Source organism: Parambassis ranga, chromosome 1 (assembly GCF_900634625.1).
Source record: "Parambassis ranga chromosome 1, fParRan2.1, whole genome shotgun sequence".
In the NCBI taxonomy this organism is placed as follows: Eukaryota; Metazoa; Chordata; class Actinopteri; family Ambassidae; genus Parambassis; species Parambassis ranga.
The window spans coordinates 13,510,515-13,524,052 of record NC_041022.1 but is presented as its reverse complement, the minus strand read 5'-3'; the positions used below and the strand labels follow the sequence as shown (position 1 = coordinate 13,524,052).

The following is a 13,538-nucleotide window of genomic DNA, read 5'->3' as shown; positions in this document are numbered from 1 at the left end:
AATTTTTTGTATTTTTTTCAGTGGCCCTAATTCTCTTCCATAGACCGCACCATCCGCTGTTGATCGCTACAACTGTAGTCAATATGTGAAGTTCGACTAGAGGCACCGCGGCTTATTTCGGAAGTATCGGCATCGACCCTCTGCACAGAGACGTGTCTGCTCTTTTAGTCACGTCCTTCACCTTTTCAACAATCAAGACAAACAACTTTAAACAATAAAAATATTAATCTTTATTCTTTGAGATGGCATATCAAAGATAAAACCTCGAGCTATAATACTATGACAAATTGCACACGAACTATACAACAGTAAACAAATGGTAACCCACTAACTGTCTTTAGATAAGGATCGCTTGTGTGTGGAAAATAATTTTTTCTTAAAATGTCAACTCTTTGGGGGGAAATTAGAATGTTATTGTAGATGTAGTCTCTATAGGATCTCTCTCAAGTATGTATGAATGCACATTTTGATCAAAAATATTGACAAATGTCTCTGAAACGTAATGACCTTTTGTTAATTCAGGTTTTTTTTAGGCACAAATTGCGTCACAAATGACTAATGAAATGCTTTACGCTTGCAGTGTAAAGGTCACTGTTCTTACTAATAACCATGGGCAGAATTGGGCGGTGAATATTAATATTCTCTGTGCAAAAAAACAGACCAGTTCTACTTGCTAGATATAGTGCAGTCTTGCAAAAATAGGTACAACATACTGAAGGAAACTAAACAAAAACAAGCTAATTATAATCACTGTTTAAAACCTGCAACAAGCTCGTGTAAGCCAACAACTGGAATGAAAGTTAAATGAAACTTGACTACACTAAACATACACATAAATACACGTTCTTAAATCAGCTGTAAATACTTTATGTGCTTCTCTGCAGAACAGAAAAAAATGACTTTATTGGGTTTATAAATGGACAAAATGACGGCTGTATGGGACAACAGCTGCACCCTCATCTTATACAATAACATTAGAACATCAGCAATAAAAACAACATTAAATGAGCAATGTAAAATGCAACATATAACTGTAAAACACAACATCAGCATTATATATAGAAAGACAGCAAGGTCGGGCAAAGAGAGGTTTTTAAAAACATAACACGATGGAAACATTATAAGAGGTGTCTGAAAACGTCTCCACACCGATACTGTTTTTTCATTTTTTACAGTGTGGAGGTGTCAATGATATCTTTACTTTCTCTGTAACACTATAAGCCTAATCTATATATCCCTACTAGTAACTATACAATACTATACACCACAACACAAAGCAGACCAGGCAGGTTATTGCTAGTTCATTTTACTATCATCCTAAATATTTCATTTTGAATTGTGTAACCTCTTTCTTGTTGTTAAAATTTTCCCGTCTGTCCTTAACTCTGTGACTTATTTTCTTCTTCTGGTGCTCTGATACTAATTAAGTCTGATCATAATCTTGTTTCACTGTCCATCTACGCACATTCTATTTTGCACTCCACTGCAAACTTGACAGTCCATGGATCCACTAAAACACGACCTGACAACTTCTCGTGGTTTATTGTAAACTAAAAGTAGATTAAACCAGGCAGTTAGGCTGATAGAGAAAAACAAGAGTCCTGTTCAGTATGTGAGGTCTGTGGCGAGGACGTCTCATAATGGAAAAAGATAAGAAATCAGCCCATGTCATGACTAACTCTCCACCCTCTGACTTCCTGATAAATTAAAAGCTGTAGTTGGGTAGTCCTTCTAGGTAATGAAACATGGTCTTCACAGCATGACGTGTGTGTGTTTGTGTGGATGTGGGCTTGTTCATGTAAACAGATGTGTGAGTGTAATGTTTTGTGCCTGGCTGTGTCCTGATATCTTAGATTTGGCTCCACAGTAGACCCCATCTACATCTCATGGGACAGGGCTTCATGCTGTGCGGCCACTCCGTTGGCCTGCAGGGTGCTGGGCTGCTGCTCGGGCTGGCCGTTGGTCTTTGGCTGAACAGCAGGATGGTCAGATGGCTGAGAGCTGAAAAGCGCATTGGACTCATTTAACCGGCGCACTCGATACGTCTCATAGTGGATGCTGCCCGTGATGTCTTTGATGTTCTGCATGTGTGTCCTGCAGGAAAGAATGAAAGAAAATGTAAAAATGTCCATGTGGTCGATTAAACATTAAAACCAGCTGCCTCATTCTGTGAAGGTCTTTGGAAGGTAAGTGACCACATGAGTGCTGGGACCCAGTGATTCCCTGAGCTTTACACTGCCTTCACCAGCTTCCCCTCCTTCCCACAGTTTAATGTGGTTTCTTTCCCATCACAACTGTCCACATGATTCATCCGACCGGGTCACCATCTCCCTGTTTTTGTTGTTGAAGAGTGCTCAAAAATGTACTCTGACAGACCGATGTGCATTGATGCAGAGTGACCTTTATATCACAGCTAGCACTATACGGTTTTCAGCAATTCCTGAGACAGTAGCTCTTCTGTGGAATGGGCTGTTTTCCCTGACCACTGGGCACCGATCGCATTTCTAAAGCTTCAAACTGCTCTTCACTTGCTGCCCAATATGTCTCGGCCCCAGACAGGTGCATAGTCAATATTATGCATTTACCTGTCAGTGGTTGTCATGTTTGGTGCATTGTTTAGCTCAGTTAGAAATGTCACAGTGTTTGTGCAACATTTGTTGAAGCGACAAACGGAAAAAAAAAGTTTGCCGTGTTCTCTGTCTTAATTTTTTCCCATTAAAGAAAATTGTTCTTGACACTGTTGACTTAAATCATTGCTCAGGGTCAAGCTCTAGGTTTCTGTAAAATATTTTGAGTCCAGTTTTTTCATATAAAAGGTGCTAAATAAGAAAATTAAAGAGTCACTACTATTTCCAAATTCTCAGAAAAATAAAATGTGTGAGTGAATATCTGATCTGATCTCTAACGGGGAGCTGGAGTCACACCCTGATAAATTTTATGAATGATTATAGTGATGGAGGCTTACCTGATGAGGAGGTCTCGCAGGTAGGCGAACTCACAGTGTGCGATGTTCTCAACTGTAAAGAAAGAAAAGAGGAAACAGCTCAATGAAATGACATTAGACAATAAATACATCCTGTAGTTCTAAAAACTGCCACACGATGGCAATGTTGCTCACATGTCAACTGAAGGGCATCCTCCAACATGACATCTCCAGCAATTTTCTTAAGCCAAGATAACACACTCTTCCACTTTTCAGTAATTTAATACCTCTTAGCTCTCCTCTATATTGGAAGAACTTTAAGTGAGACGTTTTAACAAACTCCCCATGACAAGCTGCTGGTGCCGCCAGTAGGGCTAACACATGTTTGAATTATAGATTATGTCAAGGGTGAAAATGAAATAAAGGAGGGTGCTATTTATGTAAAGCTTTGAAATCCTGGGCAGGAAATTAAATTCTCTTTGAAAAGGAGGAGGGTGGTATAACTGCTGGGTCTGTGAGCGGTGATTAGCGGCATCAAGGGAACATGCTACCAACTTGTAACAAGCTGCACGGCTGCTATCTGCAGTCTCTGCTCCTGGGGTACCGTTGAAAAGTCCCTTATATAAATTTAAATTTGTTCCTGCTTCTTTTTTTGCCCTCTCTCAGCCCATGAAAGTAAACAGGTTCTCCTCCACTTGTGATATATAGAGAGTTCTGGCTTCTCCTATGAGAACTAATTTATGATGTTGGAGCAGACATGTCCAGCAGCGCAGCAGCTCTCTCTCTCTCTCTCTCTCTCTCTCTCTCTCTCTCTCTCCTCTAACACTTAGCTTAACTAGAATGGAGCCGTTGTTCTTTCCCACAGTCCTCTCACCTTACAGCTCGGTGGAGTTGCTATGAGCCGCAACATCAGATACTAATAGTAAGATGTCATCTTTTGAGAAAGAAAAACACTATTACATTATATTATATTATATTATATTATAAAAACACTACGGTCAAATCATTCCAGTATGTTGCCTTACTGACTGAGCTGAATATTTCCAGTATATTTGTACTCACTCATGTCTCTTGCTTGTATTTTAAGTTCATACTCCTGGTGAACACTGGCTGTTTTACACTGTTTCACAACCACATGCAGTCATAGATCAAATATACAGTACTCTGCCTGTACAGTCTTAAAAATCTAAAGCATATTAAATGTTGTTTTGCAAAGGATTTACACATTTATAGGACAGCTAATAAACTTTGTCCTCTACAGATAACCGTACGGAAAGGCATAATGAGAAGGAGACTTTGTTGAGCACTCACAGTCCTCCTTCAGCTGTCTTTTTGTCTTTTCGTCTTTTCACTGCCTGCCCAGACAGATGCCCCCCCCCTCTATTTCTTTGCCTCTCCAACACACACACACCCGTAGGTGATGTAAGGACACTCAACAAGCTAAGAACCTCTTTGGCAGTCTGAGTGCGCAGCACAGGCCAGCAAGTGTAAACGGCATCAAAGTTATTGCGTGCAAGTGTGTCTGGGAGGGAGGCAGTATGTGTGTGTGTTTTATGTTTCTGCCTGTCATCCCAGAGGACACAGAAAGTCCCTGTAAATCGTTTTCCTGCTGTCCCCCATACAGGCTGAGGAGAAACGTATGTAAACATGCACCTGGTAGTCAAACAACAGAGTTTTAAAGCTGCATTCCACAACTTTGTAGAAATATTGCAAAGCCAATGCACATATTTGATTATCGTACATTGTGGTAACTGACCTACTAGCATGCACATAGCACCGTTATATGGACAGATAACATCACTGATCTGCATTCACACTGCATAACGAAAGTGTTTTCAGCCCGGTGATTCATTCTCTATTATCTTTTCAGTTGGTCAGGTGACCAGCTGTGCACTTCATACATACAGTTTGTGCATTGTGGTGCATTTAGGACTTGTGTGTATTACCCTCTATAGTGCCCCATTTTGTTTTCCTTCCTAGAATCTTCTTCCCATTCACCTGGTACTCCTGATCACTGCCCACCACAGCAAAAGGGATCATCTCCTGTCAAGTGCACACATGTAAACACACACATATATAAATGCTCAGTGTTGTTACCAGAACAATATGCTCTAATTAGCTTCTTTCAATGTAATCATGGCTTTTAAGATGTGATGATAGATTTGAGGCCACATAAGGACACAGTCCACTGTGGCTGTAAAAAAATCTGACAGTGTGAACATACCCTGATTTTGTCATTGATCATCCTGTCCTCTGCATCCTCATCAAACTCTTTCTGTGGGTAAACATCGATTCCATTGGCTCGCAGCTCTTCCCTTATCTAAACACAGAAGGGCACATAGACACAAAGGAGTACAGTGTTAGATCTAAAAATACATCGTCTTATCCATCAAAATTATGCGTGATATTTTAGTGGTTTAAAACCGTGATTAAAATGTAAATTATCCTTATACATTATACGATCCGCTGCTATCTTGGACGTTAGGAAGAAGAAGGAAAAAGACATCCAGACAGAAGCGTGGCTCGTAAACTGCCGACATTATTCTGCGGATGTCTTTATAATGACTGAAACTAAGGCATGGACGGAGAAAACAGACAAGTTTCTGAGAGAAATGTGCTTTTAATGAATGGCTTTTCTCTCCCACAATTACTACTTATGACAATTTCCACTTGGTCCTTGATCAAACATGTCATTGTTTATCCTTGGAAGTTTTCTAAAGGCTACATTATAGGATGCAAACCGAGTAAAATTCTACAAAACAGCCACATCAACTGTTGGTTATAGGAATGGACCAACATTTAATAAAAAACAAATCTTATTTAGTTTCAATGTTTAGGATGCTTCAGAAAAAAAAGGAGGACAAAAAAAACATTTGGCATGTGAAGTTTTTAGTCAGTAATCTTCAGGGTCACACAGAGCATGTGTGGCCAACCAAAACAATTCAGCTACAAGCCCTGCGGCTGGAGCAATCTCTGCTAAGACTTGGAGCAATCTCTGCTTTGTCCTTAGTGGACGGTGTTACGGACACCAAGGGAAGGAAATGGTAGCCAAGACACCCATTGTGCTTTCACTCCACTCTAAGATGAATAAAGCTGTTCAGGAAGTCTATACTCTTGAAAGAAGGGATGTAACGATAAAGGAAATGATGGGGGAAGGCAGGTGGCTGTCCGCCTCCTGTGGTTTGAAAACACTCCAACCGAAACAGACAGAGGAAGAGATTCAGCCAGGTGAAGCAATAATCTGCTGTAGCAGGGAAGCCATGATAAGAAGGTTAGGTTAACACACTGTAATGTAGCCCAAGCCAAATACATCTACAACTAGAAAACGCAGTGACAGGGACAAATAAAAATTTCCAGTTTATGAATGAATCTTAAAGTGCTGCAGGATGTTTTACAAAGTACACACACTAGTCACGGTGTTATATAGAGGGGTTTGACTTCCAATGATGTATTAAAAACTGAAAAACTCTCAAAGAGTATTTAATGTATACTAATGTATATTCCTTGTTGACTGAAGCTTGCTTGGCATTTTAGTTTTGTGTTTTAGTGGAGACCTCTTTGAACTCGGCTGTACTGTAAGGTCACCCCGTAGGTTCATGGGTAATGAAGGGGTTGCCTGCTCAGCTGGTAAGTGGGCAGTGGATCCACATCTAAAAAAAAGGAGGGCCCAGCTGTCAAGAGTTGTGGATCACCACTCAGAAAATAAATGCTTTAAATAATCACTTCTTCCATCTGGAAAGAGCGTGCTGTGTACAGTGTTTCCCATGATGGCCAAAAGTTGTGGGTTTGTCCAGCTGGCCTTTGTTTGTGGTGCCTGGCAGCTTTTATACTGTATGTAACACCTATATTTATGTATGCAGACCTACTGGTGTGTTTCATCTATTTATTTTAACTTTGAAGGTGTGATGACAGGGACGTGTAATTTCAAACCACATCAGAAAACCTGTCTATACACAAAACAATAATTTTTTATGTGTTAGCAATAATGCAATTTGTAACCACAAGAAAGGCGCTCTAACACGTGGTCAAATCAAGTCCTTCTAAACCTGAACAAAATAAGAAGCTAAAATAATAAAAGAAACTGTAGGCTTTCTTTTTCTTCTTCTTTATGCCACCTCAGCCGAGGTCTTAAAGCCTCTCTGTGGCTCTGGTTGTGACTCTGGGTGTGGCTATTCTCAATATTTATTTATTAAAACAAAAAAAGGACACTGTCATTAAAACACCTACACACATCCACACATAGCACAATCCTCTCACCGTCTGTTTGAAGTAGTCCCTTTCCTCCAGGGTGAGTGTGTCAGCCTTGGCGATGACTGGGACAATGTTGACCACCTTACTGAGACGTCTCATGAACTCCACATCCAAAGGCCTGAGACTGTAGGAGAGAAAGACGACAATATAACAGCTTGTTTTTACAAATAATCATCACACTTACAACAGGAAGTTACAGGAGTAGAATTAGTTGTGGCTGTAGTTAAACAGAACAGCCATTAGAGGGCAGTAATGGTCCATTTTATTGCACTTAGTCGTCCACGCATTCTTACATCGACTACATGCTGCATTGAAATTTTGTGTTTCCATCCGTTGTGATCATAGTTGAATTTAGTCATTGATTTTAATGTATATTTGATCAAATGTGCCACATTTTGCTGATGATTGTGTACTGCAGTAATGATCAGAGTTGCCCTTTTCCTCTACACAGCTGTTGTTGTCTGTGTTGCCTCTAGTGGTTCCTGCAGACAAACTCTCTTCATGCTGTCTATTCTGCCCTCCAATTAGCCTCAGCCAAGCCATGCCAGCCTGGTTCAGAGACCCAGGGGCAGCTGGATGAGAGGGCTGGCTAGCTCTCCACAGTGACTGACATCAAAATAGGATGAAATGCTGGTGAGCACGGAGAGAGAGGAGAGAGGAGGAAACAGAGCAGCACAAAGGTAAAAAGAGAAGCAGAGTAAGTGAAGCGTCAAATTCTCAGGGGATATATGTCATGAGACGTTATGTGAAATATAAAGGATAGAAGATCTAAGAAATAAGAAAAGGACCATAGGTTGGTGGGGGATGATCTGTCTGTCAGTTATGTAACTGCATGCATTAAGTGAATATACAAGGATGTGTGCTGCATCACATGCATGACAGAGCAAACATGCACACATGTATCCTTGCATGATAATATGTGCTGCACGCACAATAAGCTGTACAGTATGCATGTATGCACAGATGTACACTTATGTATGTATGTACAAATGCAGCTTTATGGGGTTAAAAAAAAAGATATAGGGAATGTTAAGCTCTGTGATCAAATGAAATGAGGAAAAAAAACAAACCTAGCACAGTGCATATAATTGCCACCCCCACCCCCCACCATCCACCCGCCTTCTCCTTTTTCATAATGGATCAGAAACCAGCCCTAAGTTGATGAGAGTCAAAGTGCAGTCCCTTTTTTCTCTTGTTAAATGAGGTAACAAGAAGACTGCCCTGAGGGAAAAATAGTGTGGTTGACTGCCATTATCGGAAATGGTTGCTGATGCCAAGGCTGTGTTCTGCCTTACTAAGCACTGTTCTTCTATCTGGAACCACAGAAGCGACTTCAAGGCAAATTACTTGCAAATTACATTTGAGCCTCGATAAATACAAACTGATGTTGAGGAGAACACAACTGTAGAAAAACGATATGATAGAGGCCTGTAAGACCTCGTTCTGTCATCATTTTTTCTGCGTGTAATTCTTGGTCACAGCAGAGGCATCCAGAAGCTTTTGGCAGCGTGTCTGTGTAATTGGTAACAGGCCCCAATTTAAAACTTCGACTGACATTACTGTGTGAACTGAAAAAAGAGAATAAGCGAAAAGAGAATAATGGAGTTGACTGTGTGTGGGAGGATGACTGCAGACTGCTTTTTAAATAGTGTATGTTAGTCTGAATATTTCATCCTATACACCTAAAACACTTCCCGACATGTTTGCATTTCTGATGTCGAAATAGGTGTAAAGCACGCCCAAGTATGTGTGTGGACCTACGCAACAAAGATTCACAGGGGCAGAAATGAAAAGATGCAGCTGGAGGAAATATGATCATCCAGGGCACCCACACACTTCTACAAGTGTTAGCATGCCCACTGCCCACTTGAGTCCACTACCTACCCCCCCTCCTTCACGAAACACACACACACACACTCTATCCAAAGGAGCAGCTGTGCCGACATGAGCAGATGATGAGGGGGTCTGTCAAACAGCGGGACACACAGACACACAACATGTCATCCCCCAATCATAGAAGGAACGTCAGCTGCCAAGTAGTGCACAGAAATATGTAACGGCAGAGGATGGGTCTGTCACTGCTTGGTTAGTGTGCACTGGCTGTAAGCATGCACTATGTTTTTTTTTATCTACACATGTATAATATAATATATAACCCTAAGAGGCCTTGAGAGACCACAAACACTCCAAGCATTGTTGTGCGTCTGGATGTGCGGCTGTATGCCCTTCCTGACCCACACACAGTTCATCATGGTTAAATCAAACAAATGACAGCAACTTGAAAACTCTAACAACAGAAATGTGGTTTGTGTTACCTTGGAATTAGTAAAGCACGCCAAAGCAAACATGATGTCAACAGCCTCCAACTGTTGGCTCAATAAGTCAACTGTACTGCAAGGACACTTGAGAGAGACACAACCAGGTTTCCTCCTACTTTGTTGTTAAATGTAACAGTGTTTTGAACATATTTAGGCAGAAAACTGGCATATTTAGCACACACAGAGTGTGTGTATGTGTGTGTATATATCACATTGGTTCTATGATCAAACTCCCTCTACAGTGTTAACTGTAGAGTCGAGAATCTTTGTGAAACGGGACTCTTCAAGTGATACTTAAGTGTCTCTGAGGAGAGAATGAGTTCCACATGCGGTCATTAGCGAGCGAGATGAAAAAGAAAAAGCAGCTTATAGAGCTGTAGACAGAGAATCGCTGAGGAGAGGTTCCCAGCAGCCCTGATTCATGTCTGTAGCTGTGCAAGAAACAAAAGAGCACTTTAGGCTGTTTTGTTGTGCCACAAAAGATCTCCATCAACCTAGAGCAAAGGATCATGGGAATTTAACCAATGTGGAAGCTAATAGCTTGTCGTAGGAGTGCACACATGGCTGTAGCACCACTTAAAGAGCCATGTAATGTTATAAGCTTTGTCTCTTTACTATGAACTCTTACCAGTGGCCAGTTGGAGGAATGAAGTATATGCAGCAGTGCACCCTGGAATCAGGGATCCTTTTCTTCCTGTTGATGTTTATTTCCTCCTGCAGGTAGACCTCATACTGGTCGTTGATGAACTTCATGATGGGTTGCCAACTGAAAAAAAGCATACATAGTTCAGGCATGAGGAAAAAGAAAATCTGTTCTGAAGGATTTTACAAGCAGCTGCTGCAGCCTTCAGATTAGGTAATCTGAGCTCACCAGTTTTCATTGTTGATTTGATCCCCGAAGCCAGGAGTGTCAATGACTGTCAGCTTCATCCTCACTCCTTTCTCCTCAATATCTAAACAAAGAAACAGATGCAAACATATTATTATAATGACACATCAATTATGATATATTGTATGCATGTAGGCTGTAAGCTATTAAACCGACCGTGACTGATGGACTTGATCTCGATCGTCTTCGGGATCCTCTCCTCCGGGTTGGGCAGCACCGACTTGCGGCTAACTTTGGATTTAAACAGTGTGTTCATCAGAGTGGACTTCCCCAGACCACTTTGCCCTGAAGAGCAAAACACCCACACACACACAAAAACAACATTTAGAGAAAGTAGGAACACATATTCCAGTCCAAGAAAGTCACAAGGCCACACTATGAAGACAAGAGTCTCATTCAAATCAAATGATATGCCATCACATGACGTCAGCACTAACATATCGTGAGAGTTTGAATCGGCCACAAACATGGGACTTCATGCCTGCAACTGCAGGGTCAGAAGTAAAAGCTGAAGAGGACAGATGTGTTGTACGGACCACACACACACACACAAAATACAGCAGGCATGAATTCCCTTAAGTCATGTCTACGGTAATGTATTTTACCGCTGAACATGGCTGTCTTTGTGATATATTGTAAGGTAAACATGAATTCAGTGTTGCGGGGGGAGGGGGCTGTGAGACACATCAGGACCTCGGTTTGACCCCTTTTATAGAGAAGAACTTAGCTCTCATTAAGTAAATAAAAAGCTATGCATTCTGGAAATAAAAAGTTGACATGGCAGGTAGTTCTTCCACATATCTATATTACAGTACTGTATAACACAATGATTGATTTTGGAATGGTTTTGTGCGACCGATTAACAAATGGACACACACACACGCCCCACTTCGCCTGGCCCCTGCCTGCTGTTTGCTTTCAGCCCCTGTGGGCAATCACTGTGGTGTGTGGACTGTTGCCAAGCTGCCAGGTCCTCTGTGGCACCCAGGGCAGGCTTTTCCACCTCTATCTCTCTCTCTCTCTCTCACACGCACACACACACACTTCACATGTGTCCACTCATGCACTGCCTACAAGGAGACGCTCACATTTTCTTTCCCTCACTTCCCTAACACACACACACACATTTTGACACCTTGGCTGAGGTCAGCTAGCTGAGGGGAGGGATTAGGCAAATGCATTGTGTAAATGCCACAAGATCCTAGAGGGACATGGTCAAGACAGCGGTTTGAACCTTTCACGTCAGCTTTCTGTGCTGTATAACAAGGATCTATCTGAGCACACTGTAGCACTGTTGCACAAGGGGTGAATTTAATATCACACACATCTCCAAAATGCCACACACCTCTGTGTCTGAAACAATGCCAAACATTGGGATTGAGAAAAGACGGATGGTGCCAAATATAAAAGGCAAGTTAGTACCGGCATCACAATGACGAGGAGGTGAATTCTTGATATGTTGCCATAGTACCTCAAATCTCCCTCTATCAGAATCAATCTAAACTCTCCTCATGCACGTCGTCATTGTTCTTTTCTATTACCTACTGTATCCCAATCGCGCCTACAGTTTTCATTACAACAGTATATCATTTCACTACACATTTACTCTTGAAGTGTGCAAGTGGATGCATGTCTAGTTTGCCTGCAACAGTAATGAAAACTGAGATGCTCATCTGAGGAAGATTAAACAGACAGGCACTTTACGGTGCTTATTGTCACAGATAAACATTTACTGAGTTAGACTGCATGGCCATCATTTTCTCACTAGCAATCTGTCTTACACTTTCACTTCATTCCACAGCAGCTATAAATCAATATGTCTCTTCTGATGAACCGTATCTATGCAACAAGTGCTTGTTTGTCATGCCGTGTCTCCTTGGAGCTGCGCTGACATGCCGTCTATAGCTGTGTGCTCACAACAACACCCTGCAGGGCATAAAATCTCCCTACCTTCTACACAGCTGGAATGAGGCAGTGTATGCCAGTGTTTTATAAAACACACTTTGACGATCCTTTCTCTAAAGACAGCATGTCACACTGTACATGTCCTGCATGCATGTGTAATCATGGATAAGTGTGCGTGTGGAGGAGAACACAGACTTGATGGTGGCATCTAATTGGTAGCTCTCTAAGGAGGCACGGGAGCTCTCACTGGAGTGTAAAAGCTTTAACTTGTCAGAGTAATCGGCATCATTATGCCACTTTCTCAAGTTGACAGCCTCCCTTTATCCACTCAAGTGCGAGTGTGTTTGTTTGCCACGTCATGGACGCACAATAAAAGAGCTTGTTGAGGAAGGCTCCATGGTGGCTGACTCATAACATACTCCAACGAACCACACGTACATAACGATAAAAGAGGTTTTATACTAAATAAAAAACATCTCTCATGCTTAATTTGCACTCTTCTGACCTGGATTATGTTAACTAGGCATATTGTGCATGTCCTGTTTTGTGTGACCACTGCTGCATGAATTAAAAGTGTTCCCATGTGATTTTTTTTTGCTGATGTCAGCACAGAGTCAATAACTGCTGTAAACACAACACATCTGGGAGCATTCAGAGATTCAGGCCTCTGTGACACATCTGTGTCGGTTGGTTTTAACCAATCATCCAGGCATAGACGAACTCAGTGTCAACATCAAGGACAAGGCAGTTGGGGCCATTACGTCATCTGGATTTGTCACCTTTTATGACTATAGTTACTACGACGTGTGCCAAACTCACCAACAACCATGATGTTGAGCTCAAAGCCTTGCTTCATGGCCTTCCTCCTCATCTGCTCCAGGATGGCATCGATACCCACGTAGCTGAAGTCGCTGCCATGGGTCTTCTCCCCCTTACCCTGAGGGTTGGGGTGTAATTTGGCGGATTCAGACATGGTATGGCTCAGACTGACCTCTGACCCTGTGGGATACAAAGAAAGGGGAACAGAAATGTTAATTCATGTGCTGAGCATGATATATTCACAGAAGTACAATCTTATCTGCAGTTAAGTGAGAAGATGTACTGATCTGAACAGTTCATTTCCTGTGTGAAACAGGACACCAGACAAATTCACACTTTTGAGAAGCGTCCCTTTTCCAACAAATACACTCAACAATCATCACAAATGTCTAAACTGAAAAACAGAAGTGTATCCACACCTCAGTGTGCACAA

General features: G+C 41.7%; 1 protein-coding gene across 6 annotated transcripts in view; it reads right to left on the bottom strand.

Moving 5' to 3' along the window:
* Window positions 1-206: 206 nt before the first annotated feature.
* Window positions 207-13,538, bottom strand: part of septin9b (septin 9b) — a 44,299-nt gene continuing 30,967 nt past the window's right edge. For all 6 annotated transcript variants that reach the window (XM_028400264.1, XM_028400274.1, XM_028400255.1 and 3 more), the window contains 9 exons: window positions 13,106-13,285; window positions 10,538-10,666; window positions 10,364-10,445; window positions 10,121-10,258; window positions 7,181-7,298; window positions 5,148-5,243; window positions 4,870-4,966; window positions 2,966-3,017; window positions 207-2,094 (listed from right to left, as the gene is read on the bottom strand). In XM_028400264.1, the coding sequence (XP_028256065.1) occupies window positions 1,878-2,094; window positions 2,966-3,017; window positions 4,870-4,966; window positions 5,148-5,243; window positions 7,181-7,298; window positions 10,121-10,258; window positions 10,364-10,445; window positions 10,538-10,666; window positions 13,106-13,285 (1,109 nt within the window). In that variant the 3' untranslated portion in view covers window positions 207-1,877. The remainder of the gene's footprint in view (window positions 2,095-2,965; window positions 3,018-4,869; window positions 4,967-5,147; window positions 5,244-7,180; window positions 7,299-10,120; window positions 10,259-10,363; window positions 10,446-10,537; window positions 10,667-13,105; window positions 13,286-13,538) is intronic.